Source organism: Bos mutus, chromosome 4 (genome assembly GCF_027580195.1).
Source record: "Bos mutus isolate GX-2022 chromosome 4, NWIPB_WYAK_1.1, whole genome shotgun sequence".
Classification (NCBI taxonomy): Eukaryota; Metazoa; Chordata; class Mammalia; order Artiodactyla; family Bovidae; genus Bos; species Bos mutus.
In genome coordinates, this window is record NC_091620.1 from 57,088,024 (window position 1) to 57,109,297 (window position 21,274).

Sequence of the window (21,274 nt, forward strand, 5' to 3'; positions counted from 1 at the left end):
GATGTGGACTCTGATCCAACATAGCAAAAGAATTCCCATCACTAATATTGGCGATACAGAATACACATGATACTGACAATAATGAGGTGTCAACTGAAGGCTCACTCACTATATATACAGCGTGTCTGGCTCTCAGAGCTCTATGAACACCAGTGGCGCCGGGGATGAGGGGGTGGGGGCGCGGGTATTGTCATAGCTCCTCAACCAGTGGTACCAAGAACCGGAGCCAGCAGAGTGCCCCCTGGGCCAGAAATCTCTGCATTTTGAAGAGACCATTTACTCTCACACTCACACCACACAAACATTATCATTTTTTACTGTGCGCCACGATGTACAAAAAAAGGTTCAGAAGCACTTTCAGTCAGTAAAGAAACAGAGCAAGATTTAGAAAGAACATCATAAAGCAGCAACATAGAGCAAAAGTGATCTAAACCCTGGGATTGCATTAGAATCATCAGTGTTGCTAAATAAAACTAGAGATGTCTGAGTATTAATCCAGGGTGCCTAAATCTGAAACTCCAGGTTTTCTTATTTTAATACTTGAATGATTCTAATCTACAGTCAAGGTTAATGATCACTGGTACAGAAACGGCTGGAGCAAAATATTCATACATGTTCACAAAATGTAAGAATTGGCTGCTTTGTATTCCACATGTTTTCTAGCAATAATTAGGTCACCTGGGAGCTTATCAGAAATTCAGACTCTCAGGTCCCATTCCAGATCCCCAGACCCCTGAGCTGATTTATAAACACTTCTAAGGGCAATATCTCAACACTGACAGCACACTGGAATCATCGCGGAGCTTGGACACTGCTAGACCTGGTACTGGGGATGATTCTAACGTGCAGCCACGAAAACACTGATGGCGGTGGGGCATGTTAAGACTGCATCCCTGAGCCCCAACTCTCAGAGATCCTGATGCAATAGATCTCACTTGGGGCTTAGAAAGCTACATTTTTAACAGTTTTTGTTATGAAAAGGGAAACAAATTCAAAAGGTATTCTGAAGGAAAAAATTGTCAAAATCCTGACAGCTGAGAATTATAATTAAGAAAGGGAAAGAATTAAAATTAAGAATCAAATTCTTCTTTACATTCTTAAGAAGAAATATTCCTTGGATTTCATATGACTTATTTAGCCTCAGTTTAATTTTCATCAAATGTGAAATGAGGGTTTTTACTTGGTTATCTCTACTCCTAGCATTTAATAACTCCACATAGCTACAACTGGGGATGTCCCTGGTGGCACAGTGGTAAAGAACCTGCCTTCCAATGCAGGAGACACAGGTTCAATCCTAGGTTGGGAAAATCCACTGAACAAGGAAATGCCAACCCACTCCAATATTCTTGCCTGGGAAGTCCCACAGACAGAGGAGCCTGGTGGGCTAGAGTGCATGGGGTCGCAAAGAATCGGACACAACTTAGCGACTGAATAACAACAATAGCTACAACTACTAACACTAATAAGGACTTCAGATTCTCCAAAGGGCCTCCATGATTATTTTCTGTTTTCCTTTTGGATATTTCTGCTCCCCAAACTAAAAAAAGCCTTGGCAGGTTTGACCCTTTTAATTTGTTTTCTTGTTTCAGTAGGCAAAAAACATACTCAATTGATTAATAAGACACTGACTCCCAAAGTGAGAAGCAGGATTACTTTAAAATTCAGTCATGACTGGAAGAAAACCATATAGCTCCTAGATAAGATCAAGAATTCACAGTGGTCTACGTAATTATACTTGTAAGGTTGACCATAGTTAATTTGAATCTCCTCCATATATCTGACACTGAGCAAAATAGTATCTTACAACAGTTAGGGAAAAATTAAGAAATTTCAATTATCATGAATAAACCTATTTATCAGTTGTAGTTCACTAAGCACTTTCAAAGATTAAGCAAAAAGACCCAGACTTCCTTTTGAGGCAAAAAATGGCTCTTATTTTCCCATGAGGCCCAAGGTCACATGACTAGGATAAACCAAGGCTTCCAGGAAAGCCTGAGTTTCATGACTCTGGTTTTCTTCTCATTGGAAGCTCAAGCAGAATAAAAATGCTAATAAGCACATTTAACCAAAAGGATATACTGGCATAAAGGAGAAAACTCCTGAGAAATAATTTAAAAATCAAGGACAAAGGTTTACTTTGAAGTGAATGAAAACAACATGGAAAGTAAATACCACCCCCTCCAAAAGAGTATAAAAATTAGACTTCTAAACAGAGAATTATACAATGTAAATTTTCACACTTTAAAAATATTTATGTATCAGTTCAGTCAATTCAGTTCAGTCGCTCAATCGTGTCCGACTCTTTGCGACCCCATGAATCGCAGCACGCCAGGCCTCCCTGTCCATCACCAACTCCTGGAGTTCACCCAGACCCACGTCCAAAAATGCCATCCAGCCATCTCATCCTCTGTCGTCCCCTTCTCCTCCTGCCCCCAATCCCTCCCAGCATCACAGTCTTTTCCAACGAGTCAACTCTTCGCATGAGGTGGCCAAAGTATTGGAGTTTCAGCTTTAGCATCATTCCTTCCAAAGAACACCCAGGACTGATCTTCTTTAGAATGGACTGGTTGGATCTCCTTGCAGTCCAGGGGACTCTCAAGAGTGTTCTGTAACACCACAGTTCAAAAGCATCAATTCTTCGGCACTCAGCTTTCTTCACAGTCCAACTCTCACATCCATATATGACCACTGGAAAAACCATAGCCTTGACTAGATGGACCTTTGTTGGCAAAGTAATGTCTCTGCTTTTCAATATGCTATCTAGGTTGGTCATAATTTTTCTTCCAAAGAGTAAGCGTCTTTCAATTTCATGGCTGCAGTCCCATCTGCCATGATTTTGGAGCCCAAAAAAATAAAGTCTGACACTGTTTCCACTGTTTCCCCATGTATTTGCCATGAAGTGATGGGACCAGATGCCATGATCTTCGTTTTCTGAATGTTGAGCTTTAAGCCAATTTTTTCACTCTCCTCTTAACTTTCATCAAGAGGCTTTTTAGCTCCTGCCATAAGGGTGGTGTCATCTGCATATCTGAGGTTATTGCTATTTCTCCTGGCAATCTTTATGTATACACATATATTAAAGTGTGTTGGTCGCTCAGTTGTGTTTGACTCTTTGTGACCCCATGGACTATAGCCCACCAGGCTCCTCTGTCCATGGAATTCTCCAGGCAAGAATACTGGAGTGGGTAACCATTCCCTTCTCTGGGGGATCTTCCCAACCCAGTGATTGAACCTGGGTCTCCTGCATTGCAGGCAGATTCTTTACTGTCAGAGCCACCAGGGAAGAAGCCAAATATTAAAAATATTTATGTATATACACATATTAAAGTAGACAATCTTAATACAACTACCCAATACATGTGTTTTTAAAGCAATAAATTCTAGCTTCCTTTTAAAATCATGTCTTCATATAACATGGACAAAAATATTTCAGAAATCTAACAGTAACTTACATTAGCAATTTTAATAAAGTAATTTTCTCTTGACTGAAAAAAAATGCATTTCAGTTTTTAAAGAACAAGTAGCAGGATAAAATATACACCTGAAATAATATGCTAGGCTCACTAAATGCTTCTCAGCAATCAGAGTGAAACTGTAAAGCTTTAGTAAATCTAACAGGAAAAAAATGTAGAAGCTGCATCTCTTCCCTAGAGAAAAAAAAAAAAAGATCCATATATACACAGTACACCCCCAGGCCCATCATATGAAGCAAGAGATTTTAACAAGTTCATTAATCAATAAGCCACTTAAGTTTTAAGGTTACAGCTATGGATTCTCAAGGCTATGTATTCTCTCCAAATTTCAAACTGCTCTTGGGTAGCACGTTTTGCTTATCTCTTAAACGATTAAGAAAACTATGACACTGATTTTTAATATTTCGCTCTGCTTAATGACAATCCCAACCAACCAATCAAAAACAATTCAAAATTTAGTAGTTTCCAAAAAAAAAAAATAGTTATGCAAAGACAAAACAGAGGCTGACAGGTTGACCATAAGGATTTAACAAACAGAGCAATTCCCTAAATGAGCATAAGCCACCAAAGTAGAACTCTTGCTAAAAAAGTGATTAGGTCTTGGAACATATGATTAGGTCTTGGAACTACTAAATATGTTCCCATTACAGTAGCTTTGACAGTTGCCTTAGATTATAGATCTGAAACCTACAATTTGACAGATGTATCAAACAAGTCAAGATAACTGTTGTTTAGCTGCTAAGTCACATCTGACTCTTTGTGACCTCATGGACTGTAGCCCACAAGATGACTCTGTGGGATTTCCCAGGCAAGAATACGGAAATGGATTGCCATTTCCTTGTCCAGGGGATCTTCCTGACCCAGGGATTGAATCTGAGTCTCCTGCTTGGCAGGCAGATTCTTTATCACTGAGCCACCCAGGAAGCCCCAAGAAGCCAACATACCTTAACTTTAATCTCTGACTTCACTCAGTGAATTCACAAGAGATGTCAGGCCATTCACCTGTCTCACTTAAGTTTCCTCGTATATAAAATTCCAGGAGTTAACTTTTTAGATTTTCATGAAACTTCCAAGGAGATCAAAGATGAGAAGAGTGAGAAATCAGGTCTTTTGTTAGGGACATTAAAATGGAGGAAGGACATTAAAAAGCTCAGGCTTCAGAAGGAGACCAGGCCTCAGACCTTCTTCTGACCTCCCTGGACACTGCCCAGATTCCATGCCTGCCTGCAAGCACAGTGAGTCAGGAAGCACTTTAGATAAGAAAGGGAGTAGGTCTTAGAACTCTTGAGCCCCTGGAGGTCTGGCCAACCCCTCACTGTCTAACGAAATCCTATGACTCACAAGGTAAAACAGCATGGTAAAAGTTAAATCAGAGCTGCATTTTTGCATGAAATCAGTTTGCAGCCTGAGATTATAAGCAAGAGCTCCCAAAGCTGCAATTTGAAGTCTCACTGGTGGAGTGGACACTGCCTGGGACCTTTTCCCAACTGGGACCCCAGATTGCTGTCATTTGGGACTTGCCAGCACTGTTCAAGCCTGGGTTGTAGGTTGGCCCAATTTGGTGAGGTATACGCTGTTACTTCTTTCTATTGTTTCTATTTTTCTTTTAATGATTATACATTTAAATTAAGTCAAATAATCTTCTATAAAAAAACTGAAACTGTTTATTTGTGAGGAACGAGTGGTTTCTTTTGTTAATGAATCCTTTGAATCCAATATGAAAGTAAAATTTTGGCAAAACAGTCTTATTTTAAAAAAAACAAAAAACTTTTAAACATACTAGAAAACAGTGGCACTCTGCTAGTTATGTAAGTACTTTATGATCAGTATGAAAACATGGGGAAAAGAGTCTGATCTGTGACATTTGCAGCACTGAAAGGCTGCACAACAAAAAGCAGTGGTTACTGCAGGAAGTAACGGGAAAACACAACGTAGAGCAATAGCTTATTAGGCAAATTGGAGCTGGTGTGAAAATAAGAATAAATCCTCATTCTTCTCAATTAAAACAATATTCTCAAATTAAAAATCTGTCAAGATGGCAAGTTTTCATAAGTTACTGGCCAAATGGTTTATAAACTTCATTTTAAGATATAGTTGGTGCTACTGTAAACTAGAAGATAAACCCTTGGTCACCACAATGAATCACTCAGAATTTCTGTGACTGATTTTGGTGATTATGCTAGTAGGTTAACATTTGCTGCTATGATTAAAATTACAAAATGCCATCCAAGAATCAATTACATGTAGTCAAAGTACTAAAAAACACACTTGATAAATTTGTTACTTTGGAAAGGAAATCAAATATAAGGAAATATGCCAGGCCAACATGAAGATATATGAGCTCTTAAATGCACTTACGAGGGGGTGGGGGGAGATAGTAATAATGCTAAGAAAATAAAAATTAGTATTAAACCAAAAATAAAACTTACAATAGTTGTAGATTTATGTACTCTAAAAATTAATTCTTCTGGTTTTTAAACTTGTTCCTGCTTAATGATTCTTGAATAATGAAAGATCATCCATGGAGAACTGATCTTTCCTATGAAAGAGGACTGCTTTTTATGGGATTAACTATAATGTTTATAAGTAGTGTTTAAGAGCATGAACTCTGGAGCCATACTGCTTGGATTCAAGTCTTGACCTTTCCACGTTCTAGGGGTGACCTGGAGAAGGCAATGGCACCCCACTCCAGTATTCTTGCCTGGAGAATCCCACGGGCAGAGGAGCCTGGTAGGCTGCAGTCCATGGGGTCGCTAAGAGTCAGTCACAACTGAAGCAACTTAGCAGCAGCAGGGGTGACCTTGGGCAAGTTATTTAACATCTGTGTGCCTCACATCCCCCATTTGGTAAAATGGGTATGACAATCAGTGTCATGGTAAAGACTGAGTTAGTAGTTAAATGAGTTTGAGATAAGTCAGTTAATCTAAAGTAGCTAGAACTATGCCTGGTACACAGTGAACCACACATATGCAGAAATGCTATCACCAATTTCCAAGAATTTAGTATTACCCATTTGCTGAAGAGAGAAGGCAATGGCACCCCACTCCAATACTCTTGCCTGGAAAACCCCATGGACGGAGGAGCCTGGTAGGCTGCAGTCCATGGGGTCACTAAGAGTTGGACACGACTGAGTGACTTCACTTTCACTTCTCACTTTCATGCATTGGAGAAGGCAATGGCAACCTACTCCAGTGTTCTTGCCTGGAGAATGCCAGGGACGGGGGAGCCTGGTGGGCTGCAGTCCATGGGGTCGCACAGAGTTGGACACGACTGAAGCGACTTAGCAGCAGTAGCAGCATTTGCTGAAGACTCCCTATTTTAGGTTCCCTCTCAGCCCTTTTATGTCCCTCGCCTACTTGACATTTGTACTTGGATTTCTCACAATGTCTCAAAGGTAACATGTCCAAGATAGAATGAATTCTTGACCCTCTCCCTTAAATCTGTCCCCTCACCACATCCCTAGTCTTCACCATCTCCATGAATCTCCAGTTAATACAACAGACATATCAGATGATAAATGGCAGCCCACAGTCCATGTTGGGAAAACAACAGAAATTAAAAGAAACCTTGGCAAACTTTGTTGTCTGTGTCCACATTTAAAAGAGGGGAGGGGCAGTTACACTAGTTCCAGGGGACTGCTGCCAAGTAGGAATGTCAGTTCTGTGATGAAGGACATAGATACCCAGATGCTCAGTCATGCCCAACTCTTTGTGACCCCATGGACCATAGTCCACCAGGCTTTTCTGTCCAGGGAAGCCTGTGATGAGGGACAGACTGTTCCTTAAGGGAAGCTGAACATCAGATTTCAAAGCTACTGATGCCTCCTTCCACGTCATCCCACCCGATTCCGATTTGTCTGAACTGTGGCTTAGCTGTCAGGGTTTTTTTTAAGTTTCCAGGTGACACTAGTGTACAGCCAAGATTGAGAACTAGTCTAGTCCAGGCCTCCCATTTTAATATGTGTACAGACTGAGACTCAGAGAAGCTGTATGCTTAGCTCAGGCACCAACAAGTTTGAAACAGGTACAGAATCAGCAAATAGTTCTTCTAAGGCTGTTTACAAACAGCATTTTTGAAAAAGGTCAGAACAGAAAATCAGAGTGTACCGTATATTACAGGGTGAGTACAGTACATGACCTTTTAACTTTAAATATTGTGTACATACTGATCCTTAGTCTCCATTTCCCTTTTCAGATTCATTCTCCTCCCTCTCTGTCTTGTTCCCAGCCCCAGGAGGCTGACTTTACACAATAATTCAGCTGGGCCTCCTGCCAAAGGTCAGCCAGTGAGAGGCACCAGTGGGAGATCAGAGGGTGGGCAGGAGTGTCTGGGATCCCTCCTCTTGGGTGATCTTGCCCCCACTGCACAGCTTTCCCTGGGTTCAGCTCTGGAGGGAGCTCCCTTTCCACTTCAAGTCCAGAAGAGGTAGCATCTTCCCACTGGTGACAATCCCTGGTGCTTCAGTGTCCTTTGTGGGTTTCTTAAACCTGCTCATACTTCTGAAAACAGGCCACTTATTAAATCCGTTTCCTGCCAGGACATTGACATACACAAATAGCTTGACAGACAGACGCATAAATGTACAGGGTTGGATTTTCACAAGTGTGAGCAGGTTTAATGGAAATTATGTTGCTTACTGAAGGTTGTGGTCAAAAAAGCTGGAGAAACACTCCGTTTTTTCTACTACACCATTGCCTCCCCTGGATGATAAAGGGAGCTACTGAGTTGAAACTTCTAAAAATAAACATTTCAAAAACCTTATGACTGTTACCATTAAATAGTAAACAGTACCTAAAAGAAAGACATGTTTAATAAAATGGATTTTTTTTTTTTAACAGAGCTTATACTGCTAAACAGTGTAAAGGGCCACTTTGACAAGAAGTGAGTTTCCCACCACTGCTCTGCACATGTGGAGGAGATGAGAGACTAGGAACCCCAAGTTAGTCTCTCTTTAAAAGATGTGCTTCTATCAGGGAGAACCAAATGGTTAAAATTTCTTCCAAAACATAAATGAAGCAATTTTTGTCATAGCAAAATACTGTAGTAAAAAACCACACCATGTCAGCTCAACTCTCACTGATTTGTAGAGGGGAAAGAAGAGTGAAATGAGGCAGCTTTCAAAAATGTCCAAACCCTGCTCCTTTTCATGGATCTGAAAGTACAGATCCAGAGAAAGAACTAAACATCCCAGGTCTGAGTATTCTCCAGAACCATCTTTCAAGCTGCCTTATGGCCCCACGTAAACAGCTATCAAGGACAGAAAGTCTCTAGACCTTGATCTGGTCATCCAACCTCCATCCATCTGATGGCCGCAATGCCCAAAGTACATCCAAAACTGTGGGACCTTCACTGTACCTCCTTCTAATACCCAAAGTGCCACACTGCGATAGTAATACAAAACTGTACTTAGGTCTGGGCATTACTAGATCCAAATATAAGCCATCCAATATAAGATTCAAAAGAAATGCAATTAGGACCAAAGAAAATATGCACAAAAATGGCAACAGATATTCTATGGTTTGTTACCATAACCTCCCTGAAGGAGTGATACCATTCCATATTTTGCTACAAAGTGGTTAATGTTTACAGCAGATAGTGGGGGAGGAGGAGGGGGGCAATTTCATCCTGTCCTGGGTGCATGCTAAGTCGCTTCAGTCCTGCCCTATTCTTTGGGACCCTATGAACTGTGGCCCACCGGGCTCCTTTGTCCATGGGATTCTCCAGGCAAGAATACTGGAGTGGGTTGCCATTTCCTCCTCCAGGGGATCTTCCAGATCCAGCAATTGAATCCCACGTCTCCAGGGGCTCCTGCATTGCAGGCAGATTCTTTACCACTGAGCCACCAGGGAAGCCCCCTTCATCCTGTCACCAGATATCAAATCAGTATTATGCATGTGCTTTTATAACAGCAACTGAAATTGTTAAATGCTTAGATACAAACTGTCTAGCCATGCTGTACCCCAGCTCCTTTGGGTTCTGCTCCTCAGGACATGCCCTGGAGTAAGTAGGGCAGGTGATAATCCTGTGTCATAGAGAAGGCAACACTCACAAAGGAAATAACTTCAAACTTAAACCAAACTTAAACACCTTGAACTGGATCAGGAGCCTCTGTCTCATCAACTGTACCATGCTGCCTCCCCAAGGTGAATTTATCTAACCTGCACATTGACAAGATTTTTCACGCTCACTACTGAAAAAAGAGAGAAATATACTGAAAATACTGAATTTTTCTAAGCTTGAATCTATCATAGAAAAAAAAAGTACCCCTATAGTAATATCAACCTATTTGCATCCATTAAAATGTGTGTGTGATGACTGTGGCTTTTTATAATTGAGTGGCTTCTGGTGGTGCCTGTGATCTCAGGGGAGGCTGATATGCTATATTTTATTCCCTGATCTATACTGAACTCCAAATTCTTTGATATCACTAAGGGAATTAGAAAGGACAAAGAAATAATTCAGTAGCCAAAGTCCATTAATGACATTATATAGTAAAGGCAGTGTTACATCTTTTTACTAGCTGACTTAGAAAAATCAGGCCTATCATTCAAACTGCTATAACTTGCCTTATCAGAATGTCAATCAGGAAACAAAGGAAACCTGAAGTCGTTCCACAACACGCGAATGTTTCAACTTTATTTTTTTCAGCACATCATTACAACATTATCCGTTCGGTCAACGTAGTGGATGAGGAGGAGAGCCCTCCATACCAATCATTGCTAGGTCAGCAGGGTCCCAGCTTGGGCGCCCCAAACACAACGCGACCTGAAAAGTACTTGCGGAGGGGAATCACAAACTGCCATCGGCGGTGTTTGCAGTCAAGACGAAAAAGGCACGCTAAAATTTAATGATAAGTTTAGCAACTTTCTAGAACAGCGGACGAGCTTTTGCTTTGAGCTCAGCAGAATCGCTTCCAACCCAAAGCAAACCATCCTCCCGGACAGGGGCCGAGATAACGGGAAGGCGGCCGGTCCGCGCCAATCAACAGCGCCTGAGTCTGGTTAGCGCAGACCTGCCAGTTCGCAGCCAGGCCGGGCAGCTGTTGATCTCGGGGCCATTTTTTTTTAAAGCAGAGACAGAGAGCAAGTAGAAAAGGAGTGAGGAAGGCTGAGCCTGAGGGAGGGGGAGTGAAAGAAGAGGTAAGGACGTCCCAGGAAAAGTCGAAGAGGGCTGCAAACTGGCGGAGACCGACCGGCGGAGCTCGGCGGCGCGGAAGCGAGAGGAGAGCGGAGAGAAAGGGTAGAGGGGGCCCGCGCCTCAAAGTTCCGCGTCCCGGCGGCGCCCGCGCGCTGGGCTGCTCACCTAGCAGGAGCGTGGTCCAGGTTCGGCCGCGCCCCGAGCGCCGCAGGCCCAGCGCCCCGCGCAGCCCGGCCGCCAAGCGCCCCCCGAGGCCGCCCCCGGCGGGTGGCGCGGCGGACTCGGCTCTGGGCCCCTTTCTGCCCGCGGCGCCCTTGCGCCTAGGGGATGGGGGCGCGCGCTCGGGCCCGGGCTCCCCGGCGCCGACATCTGGCGACCCCCTCAGCGGTGACTGCGAGGCGCGGGGCGGCTGGGGCGGCTTAGGGGCCGCCTCCCGATGCTTGTTCCGCGCCTGCAGGACCATCTTGGCATAGTCGCGCCCGCTCGCTGCGCGCGCCCGGACGGCGGCCGGGAAACGCCGGGCTGGCGGGGCGGCCCCGGCGCCGCTCACTCTCCGGCAGGCGGGCGGGCGGAGGGCGGGCCGGTCCCTCCCCGCGAGCGGGGAGGCGGGGAGAGCTGCAAGGCCGGGCGGCGGCTGCCTGCTGGCGGTGCAGCCGGGAGGCGGCGCCGGACTCGAGCGCCTGCCGCCGTTGCCGCCGCTCCGGTTGTCACGGCGACCGCGGAACGCCGGGGGGCGGGGGCGGGGACACTGTGAGCTGCCGCGGCCCCGCTCCCGCCGCCCCTCCGCGCCGGACGCGCGCTCCCGGCCGGCCAACGCGCACGCGCGGACTTCCGGCGCGGGCGGGGGCCGACCTGGGGCCGCCCTGCGACCCGTGCCCTTCTTCGGACCCGCACGGGGCTCGGCCAGGCGAGGGCACGAACCGCCTTCCGGGAGCAGCTGTCCCTCCCATTGGGAACGGCCGGGAAGAAGAAAGGGCCCTCTGGGGGAGGGGGCCGCTGGTGGAAGTTTCGGACCCGATTAAGGCTGAAAGTGGAGCCCGGGGAAGCCCGCGTGGCCCCAGCAGCTCGTAGCGGGAGCCGCTGGACGGGGTGGGGCGGGGACGGGGGCGGGAAGACGCTCGGGAATAACCGCGCGGGGGCGCTGTGCGAGCGCTCTGGCGCCTCGGTGGCTCAGCCGCTGGAAAAAGAACCTAACAAAGTAGAGCCACTGAATCACGTTACTCCACGACGTGTGGCCTCTCAGTTTAGAATGCTGCTGAAAGCAGCTCCCGCGCTGACGGATGCGACAAGCAGGGCACCCTGATTTAAAATGGCATCAGAGTACCTCCAGGGGAGCTGATAAGGATCGAGACGCAAGTGTGTGCCTGACATTAAAACTGAAGAACCGGGGTAGGAAGTGACAAAATTTAATGGACAGAGAAGAAAAAGTTATCAACAAGTGTGTTCTGTTAGTTTCAAATGCTGTAACCTTGTGGCTTGAAAGAAAGCAGAAAAACTTTACTTGCCGTTAAAACACAAAACTAGTCGAAAACCCATTTTTCTTTCCCTTCGCAAGCGGAAGGCAGGACTGAAGGGAGCCTAGGAAGACTAGGAAAACCAGGCAGATCCCAGTCACCCTTCTCCCGCCACCCCACGTTTGCATTCTTTGCACAAAACCCTACAGCCGCGTGGATAAGTTTCTTTCCTTGCAGTGTCCAGTGGACTTGTTCCAAAAAATTGTCCTCAATTTCCAGTTTTGTAAATGAAACCACATCATTATCTCCGTTGTAATTCCAGGTGCTTCACGTGGCTATGGATCCTTGCCCTTAAGTGTTTTTGTCCAGTGATTTCGTTATTTAAGGAAGTTAATATCAGCATTCATTCACTGTTATGCCTTTTTAAGGGCAATTATTTTGTAAAGGGAAAAAAATCACCATGCTAATTAGTAATCCCTCATATTCTATATTTTGTGAGTTTAAATTTTCACTTGTCTTTCATCGAAGCAGGGAACAACTGTTTTTAGACTCTTTTTTAAAAAATTATTGAAGTGATATTACAGAAATCTTAGATTCTGAAATAATGTGTCAGATGATCCAGTGTGTTACCCTCTGGATTCAACTGGTACCGTTTTTGCCAGAGAAAACACTTGTTGAATGAATAAATGAGTGATTGAGGGAATGAATGCAGGGAATAACAACCAGATGAAGATGAATTATGCTGTGTTATGCAGTGCACCTGACAGTTACTTAGTTCCAGCCCTCCTCTCAGAGAAGGCAATGGCACCCCATTCCAGTGTTCTTGCCTGGAGAATCCCAGGGACGGGGGAGCCTGGTGGGCTGCCGTCTATGGGGCCGCAGAGTCGGACACGCCTGAAGCGACTTAGCAGCCGCAGCAGCAGCCCTCCTCTCCCTTGGTCTCTTAATTTCTAGAGGACAAAGAAGCTCTACTTACCAGCCTCATATTGTCCCACAGAGCCTGACTGTGACAGTTTGTTAAACTGAATTAAAAGAGAAACACCTGTTGTTTAAGACACACGCAGTGGGTTTTGAGCAGTTCCACCAGTGCTGAGTCCCTTTGCCAAGTGGAAAATCCCAGAGAAAAGCAGTCTAGTGTATCAGTCAAGACACAGGCTAATGATAGGCCATATTTCAGCCTCTGGTCTGACATGTACCAGCCCTGTGACCTTGGCTAAGTTACCAGACCTTTTAGAGTCTCCATCTCCTTATCCCTAAGAGTAATAAAGATGTCTACCTTACAGATCTGTAAAAAAGAAATAAATATGACAGTGTATGTAAAGTGAAGTCGCTCAGTCGTGTCCGACTCTGCGACCCCATGGACTGTAGCCTGCCAGGCTCGTCTGTCCATGGGATTTTCCAGGCAAGAATACTGGAGTGGGTTGCCATTTCCTTCTCCAGGGGAACTTCCCGACCCAGGGATCGAACCCCGGTCTCTCGCATTGTAGGCAGACGCTTTACCGTCTTCCATCAGAGTAACTGCTCAGTAAATGTCCAAAGCAGTAGATGCCGTATATGGAGGATGGTAAGTCCTCTGTCCTCCCAAAGCCTGAGGCTGACAGTCCAGAATGGATGTGAAGATGCAGGGGAGTAGAGACAGCTGTGTGATCTTCCAACCAGTCCCACCCTCTCTGGGCTGCAAGTTTCTCAGCTGCCTGAGCAGTTGCTCCTCCCCTTGAAGTTCCCTGCTTGCCACACATGCTTTACAAATAAGGACCATCTTTACAAATAAGGACCATCTGGTGGATCGTTAAGCTTATATAAAATGGTAAGCAACTCCTCTTACTTCTCTCTCCCCTCCCCCAAGAAAGAAGGCTGCTTCACACAGGGAGGGTGGTAGAGCAGAAAATGGAATCGTCGTGAAGGTTATGTGCCAGATTTCATTTTGTTGAGATGCACAAGAGCAGGCAGTGCAGTGTATTCATATTCATATCTTTAGGCTAAGGACTGCCACATAGTGGTGAATGCTAGAGAGAGACAGAGAACTGAAAGCTGCACTTAAAAAGAAAAAAGTGTGTTGCGGGCAGATGATCCTATGAATTAACTCAAGATTATAATGAATATAGATTAAATATTACAATTACTGACCACCTTTAATGCCTTTTCCCCCAGGAGTTCCAGATGTACCAGGAAAGTGCTTCCTTATGTGACCTTATAGAAATACTGGATCAAAACAGACCAATTCTGAGAGAAACCCCACAGAGCAGGACTTCCTGGTGGTCTAGTGGCAGGGGGGCCTGGGTTCAATCCCTGGTCAGAAAACTAGATCCCACGTCCTGCTGCTAACACCTGATGCAGCCAAATGAATAAAAAATAAGTTTTTGTTTTTGTTTAAGAAAAAGAAACCCCACAGAACAACCACACGTGAATTCCTCATCTGGTCACCAAGGTACAAGCCCAATCCTTTTCTTACTAAAAGCTACATTTTGGACATTTGAAATAAAAACTTTTAATCAAAAAAGTAATTTTGTGAAAAATGTTGGGGATGGAGAAATAAGAGATTAAAAGAAGGAAATGAGCATAGAATAATAAAGACAAGTAAATGCCCCCAAATAAAGTTTAGCAATATTATAGAGACCAGGGAAATACTGTTAAAAGAACCACAAAAAGTAAAATTTGGCCAAAGGAAGGCTGCTGGGAACCAATTTTCTTATTTGTTTCCATTGACATTTTCAAAGCCCTATTTAAAAGTCCCAAATGTCCCCCTTTTCCTCTCACTCCCTCTCCTACCCGCAGAGAGCAAAAGGAGAATCTTGAGTGTGGCATTTACTTCTCGTTTCTTTAGAGCAAGTCACTTGATCTTTTGCAGAAGTGTCTGGGGCTCAAGTTCTAGATTCTGACAGCTGTGTCCCTCAGTGGTTGCTCATATAAAGAGAGGAACCTGTGTAACCAAGGTTACAGAACTTTACAGAAGCCTAAATGGGTGCAACAAAGTACATCTGTATAACATTCAACTTTCTACAAAGCTCCAACATTAACTTGTCACTGTATTATAATGTATTCCTTTAGGCTCTGGTGAGAACAAGTGTAAGTTGCTGCTTTATTGGTTTTCAAGTTTTATCTTCTGTCTTTCAAGTTAACTGACCTTGTAATTTAAACTGTTCATACTCCAATGAGTGTTCCTGAGAAACTCGGAAAGTTCATTATTAGTCCTAGTTCTAGTGCATCATCAAGAAACACTCCATTACAGAGGGGCATGTCTCCCTAAAATGCAGTTCCTGTTACTGAGGGCTTACTGTGTCCTTGGTGTCTTAGTGGATTTTAGAGACATTAAAAATTCAGATAAAGTCGTCATCCCCAAAGGGCTTGCAGTTTAGATGGAGAGGCAGGGTAAGCTAGGAGCATATTTGATTGTGCAGGAGAATGTGTGTTTCAGAGCCTAAGTACTGAAAGAGTTACAAAGAGGAGAGACCACATCTCTCACGATTTAGGAGTTTTCAGGGAGGAGATGAAACTTGTCTAGGCATTATTGGAACAATAGATCTTTCTTAAACAGAAGGAAGCTTGGAAAACACATTATAGAGAGGGAACAGCATGTTTCTGAAACCCTTGTGTGCCTGGCCCATAGTAAGTGCTAATAGGAACACCTTAAATCCTTTTCAGAATGAGAAAGGGAAGAAACAACTAATTTAAGGAATAAATAGATTAAAAAGACTGGAGCATGGAATGCTTAGAGTGCTCACACATGGATTCTGTGTCTCATAGCCCCCAGATCTCTCTGCAACTGAGCAGACTACTTGCTAAAGGATGCTGAGCATACCTGCCCCCATCTACCCTCCACTCCACCACCCCAGTGCCCCACAAACACACCCAGGTGGACTTAGAAACACTGGAAGCCAATGAATTCCACCATTAGCCTCTAATTTGGGCAGAGACTTGCTTGTATCCAGCAGGACTTTGATGATTCATAGCCTGAGCCTCATGCTCACCTGCCTCCGGATGCAGATAAGGTGGGGGATGGATTCATTTGGACACTGAATGGTCAGTATTTGAGCCCATTCTCCAGGATAAGCAACTGGATATATCACACAACTTATCTGCTCCCTGCTAAACTGTTTCCTTGACCCAACCTTCTCTTGTGCTCCCTGAGGCCAACAATCCATGCCTCATACATTCAGCTCATCTCAGTAGTCTCTAAATCTTGGCTCTTTCTAGAGGTCCTTTCTCCTATGACAGATTCATTCCCTCATTAACTCTACCCGCTTCTTTCCTTGGATCTCCTTTCTGCCTCTGGAAAGCTCCTCCGGGGCCCTTGCCATCTTTACCTTTCATCATTGCTTCTCTCTTCAGGCAGCACCATTTACTCTAGTCCCGGTCCCCAGTCCTCTTAATTCCTACCATTGCTACAACTAACTTGAGCACCTTTCTAACACTGAACCTCTCAGCTCCTTGATATTCTCGTCTCTGGTGACCTGCACTCCTATGTGATCCCCCACTCTTATAGTCCCACCCTGCTCTTTGTCATCACCCCAATCTGGCTTTACTCCTGCAGTTAAAATTCAAGCAACCCACCTCCAATGCCTCTAAGTCTCCTTGTTATTCCACCCCAGTGCATCACTGCAACTCTCTCTGTCAAGATCCCCACCCCTGCCCCCTGCATGGTCCTTTCATCTCACTCACCTGGCAAAATCCCACTGTCTGACTTCAGATCCCATGCTACTGAGCAATGCTGGTGAAATCCCACAGCCTGGAAGGAACTCCTGTGAATTCTTAGTTTCCATTGGCAACTGGCCCTGAGTGCTGCCCTGAAGTCCTCCAACATGCCCCTGGTCCCATTCTCCAGAGCAGATACAGCAAATGTTCACTGCTCTATGTATAATGTATAATCCCTGCTCCCCAGATTCATAGGTTAGAACCAAATCCCCAGTGTGATGGCACTTGGAGCTGGGGGGATATAATTAGAACCTGAAAGCAGAGCCCTCAGGAAAGGGATTAGTGCCTATGAAAGAGACTTAGAATTCCTTCTCCTCCTTCCACCACGTGAGGACACAGTGAAAAGAGGGCCATCTTTGAATGGGGAAGGAGGCCCTCACCAGACACTGAATTTCCCAGCACCTTGATCTTAGACTTCCCAGCCTTATCTCTCTCCATTCCCCAGTCCTCTCTGCCCTCTATCCCCCTGAACTTCTTCACACGCTGTTCTCTTAAACTGTCACACTTCTGTTCCGTCCAGCCCCTGGCAGTTCTAGATAACTGACATTCTCAACCCCTCACTTAGAAATCATCTCCTGCAGGAACTTTCCTCTCCTTTCTCCCCTCACATCCTAGCCATACATCTAATAACCTCAACTTTCCCTTGTCATATCACTAACTGCTGTCAATTTGCCTGTTTATTTGTCTGATGTCTCTGTTAGACTGTAATTTTCTTGAGGGCAAGATCTGTATTAGGTCAGATTCCCCAAGAATCTCTAAGATAAAAATTTGTATGCGGTGGTTCCAGAGTCCAGGGAGGTACTTTCAAGAACAAAGCTTTTCAGGGAGTCAAGAAAGTGGAGTTGGACAAAGAGAAATTGAACTGCAGACCAAATGCAGCAGGAGCCTCAATCAATCCAACAGGGAGCCCTGGAGCTAGGATGGCCCTTCACAACCATTCTGAATTGTGGCAAGGGTCCCAGGTCTGTGACACCACACCAGTTGGTTATTGGCGGTGGCCTCTTGCAAGGAGTGAGAGAGATGTGGGCAGGCAGCTCCATAGAATCTGTATGACTAAAAGCCAGTCCCAAAAAGGATTCAATGGTGAGTTCTTAGCGACCTACACCAGTGGCATTAACTCTGGGGAAGTTTGGGTAGCCTACCAAAGCCCCCTCTGCTGTATGCTGTCTCAAGGCCTGACACACCAGAGGTGCCCATTCTTATTGTAGGTAAATCATCAAATGTATGATTAAATGAATTAATTAAAATAGCAGAAAACAAGGTTAGTAGATTAAATAAATTGAGATTAGAGCCTTACAGAAGGACATTTTCTATTTGAAAACAGTGAACTCTAATGCTCAAAAGATTGATGGGTTGTAAATAAGATTTGAAAAAATAGCAAGCAGACATGCTATGAAGATATGGATTTGTGGCGTGTGGATGGTAGGGATGGCTGAGAAGATAGTAGGAAGATGGACAGAGGACAAAACCCAGGACCTGAGACTCTGCTCCTATAACCAGGGCAGTGAAGTATAGAAGGGCTGTAAGAGGATATTGAGAGCATAACAGGGCAAATATGAGACTAGCTAAAATCTTACACTAACTCTTTAGAAGATATTTATGATTTGTTGTTGCTGTTCAATCACTCAGTCATGTCCAGCTCTTTGCAACCCCACGGACTGCAGCACACCAGGCTTCCCTGTCCTTCACCATTTCCTGGAACTTGCTCAAACCCATGTCCATTGAGTCGGTGATGCCATCCAACCATCTTGTCCTCTGTCCCCTTCTCTTCTTGCCTTCAATCTTTCCCAGCATCAGGGTCTTTTCTGAGTTGGCTCTTGGCATCAGGTGACCAAAATATTGGAGCTTCAGTTTCAGCATCAGTCCTTCCAAGGAATATTCAGGACTGATTTCCTTTAGGGTTGACTGGTTTGATCTCCTTGTAGTCCAAGGGACTCTCAAGAGTCTTCTCCAACACCACAGTTCAAAAGCATCAATTCTTCGGCACTCAGCTCTCTTTATAGTCCAACTCTCATATCCATACATGACTACCAGAAAAACCATAGCTTAACTATACAGACCTTTGTTGGTAAAGTAATGTCTCTGCTTTTTAATATGCTGTCTAGGTTTGTCATAGCTTTTCTTCCAAGAAGCAAGCATCTTTTAATTTCATGGCTGCAGTCACCATCTGCAGTGATTTTGGAGCCCAAGAAAATAAAGTCTCTCACTGTTTCCACTGTTACCACATGTATTAGGTATACTTGATCTCATATATTAGTTATAAGCAGAGAGTCACCATTTGAAATGTCAGGACTATAAATTGGATGTAAGTCTAACTTTCAAAGGTATTCACTGTACATTTCTAAACTATAATTTTGGATCTATTTTGTAGATATGTTAAAAAACTAAAATATTTAGTTGTTTTACTTCCCGAGCAGCTATTAATTCAAGTCATCTCAGCTCTTGCCACTAATCCTGGCTTGTTTTCAGAAACTAACATTAAAGGCAATAGCTGTAGACAGTTTGTAGCCATCTCAAAATGACCTGAAGCCCACAATACTCAGCAATGTTGGAAATTCCTTATTTTTTCCTACCTGAAACTGCATGTTGCTATGGTGTCCATTTTGTCCCAGGCAACAGTTTAGGGAGGAGTAACAGGTAAGGAACCTTTGGCTCTTCAGAGGAAAGTGGCATGGGTTCCAGCACCTGATTTTGCAACCAGACAAGGAATGTTGTGTCTGGACTCAAGACTGCTCTTGCGAGCGCTGAAGTGCGAAGTTTGGTGAAGTAGAGCACTAGCCCTGGCACCTTGCCGGAGAGGTGGTACACATCATGCTGGGTTCCTGGAAGCTTTGGGAGGGTCTGCAGTATGGATTCTGTGCAGCCTCAGGAGGAATCAAGATCCAGTTGTCATTGGCCCCAAGGTACCGAGAGAATAGGGGCAGAGTGAGAAAGAGCTTATCCCAATCCTTACTGACCTGTCCCAAATGGCCTATTTGCTGGGTATAGCGGACAAAGGAGCAAGAAGTGGCAATGACTGAGCACACAGCCCCAGATTCCATCCTCGGGCCTGTGACTGCACACTCCATGAACTCTTATACATATCTGAGGAGTTTCCAACTTAGGGTTAGGGGCATTGACTGGTACCAGGTGCAGTGGTGTTCGTGATGCTTTGGGGCCAGTGCTTTTCCTGACACTGTTCAAAATGTGAAAGTCAGAGAGGGTTAAGCTGGGCGTCCAGGTTCCCCTGAACAGATGCCACAGCAACCCACCCAGTGCTTGGCCCAAGTGCCGCATCTTGCTTTGTGCAGAGTTTCATCACCCTTGGGTATAGTACAGCCCTGTAAGCAGTTTTGCACGGCATACTCTGCAGTTCCTTTGGCAGTTTGTCTCAGCACACTTGGTTCACACACTAGACTAGATGTTTGCTTGTCTTTCTTTATTTCCCAACATGAGTTAACACAATCAGTCCTTTAAGATTATCTGCAGGTACTTAACTCGTTCGTTGCCATCTTCAGACTTCTAATCTGCAGTATTATTTTGTTCATGGGAGTGAAACTTGCATGGTAAGTCCGATACAAGTTACCTGATAAAACACAGAGAATGAAAGCATACAAGATCAGCTCTCCATAACAGTCATGGACAACCAGAGCAATGCTTGAGCACACTTGAAGTCTACTCCAGCCAGACTAGATGCACAATGAAATGAGAACATTGGGAAGTTAAACACCTTTATTATTCCTTACAGCTAAGATAAATAAGCTACAAGGATGCATTGTATAGCACAGGAAATAGAGTCAATCTCTTTTAATAATTTCAAATGGAGTATAATCTATAAAAATATCAAATCACTGTTATATACCTGAAACTAATATAATATTGTATATCAATTACACCTCAATTAAAAAGAAACCTTTTACAATTCAGCAAGTTAAATATTTTTAAAAATTAGTTCATCTTACTAATACCTTACCATGTTCTAAATTTCTTTTCTTTTGTGACTATCTGGACCAATGCATGTATTTCAGAAGCCATTGAGTGAATTTGGTTGGTTGAGGAATAAAGAGTATGGTGAGACAAGAATTGTTCTAAGGAGGATGATCCTTGGAATGGAGAGGGGGCAGAGGCAGAAGGAGACAAGTCAGGGAACAGACAGCTCAGTAGAAGCACAGAGACAGAGACAACGCTGATGTTAGGGGCCCTTCAAGCAGCTGGATGCTGCACCTCTGGGAAGCTGCCCTGAACCCCCAAGACAGGCCAGCTGTTGAACTCCAGACCTGCCTCATCAATACTTTCACTGGAGGAGTTAACCTTTACCAATTTATTTACCGGAATTAAGAGCACAATTTTGTTTTAGAGATAGCATTGCTGCCTTAAAAAGTAGAGTCAAGCAAAATACTTAGGAAGTTTGTTTTCTGTTTTTGTTTTTGGCTATAATGGGTCTTCGGTGCTGCACAGGCTTTTCTCTAGTTGCAGCAAGTAGGGGTTACACTCTAGTTGTGATGCATGGGCTTCTCATTGTGGTGACCTCTTGCAGAG

The 21,274-nt window shown here is 44.3% G+C and overlaps 1 protein-coding gene across 2 annotated transcripts in view; it reads right to left on the reverse strand.

Moving 5' to 3' along the window:
- The window catches only part of DPY19L1 (dpy-19 like C-mannosyltransferase 1), a 92,881-nt gene extending 81,522 nt beyond the window's left edge, over positions 1 to 11,359 (reverse strand). The window contains exon 1 of one of the 2 annotated variants that reach the window (XM_070369520.1): positions 10,776 to 11,359. In XM_070369520.1, coding sequence (XP_070225621.1) covers positions 10,776 to 11,073 — 298 coding nt within the window. In that variant the 5' untranslated portion in view covers positions 11,074 to 11,359. The remainder of the gene's footprint in view (positions 1 to 10,775) is intronic. The other variant, XM_070369519.1, reaches the window with a different exon arrangement.
- Positions 11,360 to 21,274: the final 9,915 nt, after the last annotated feature.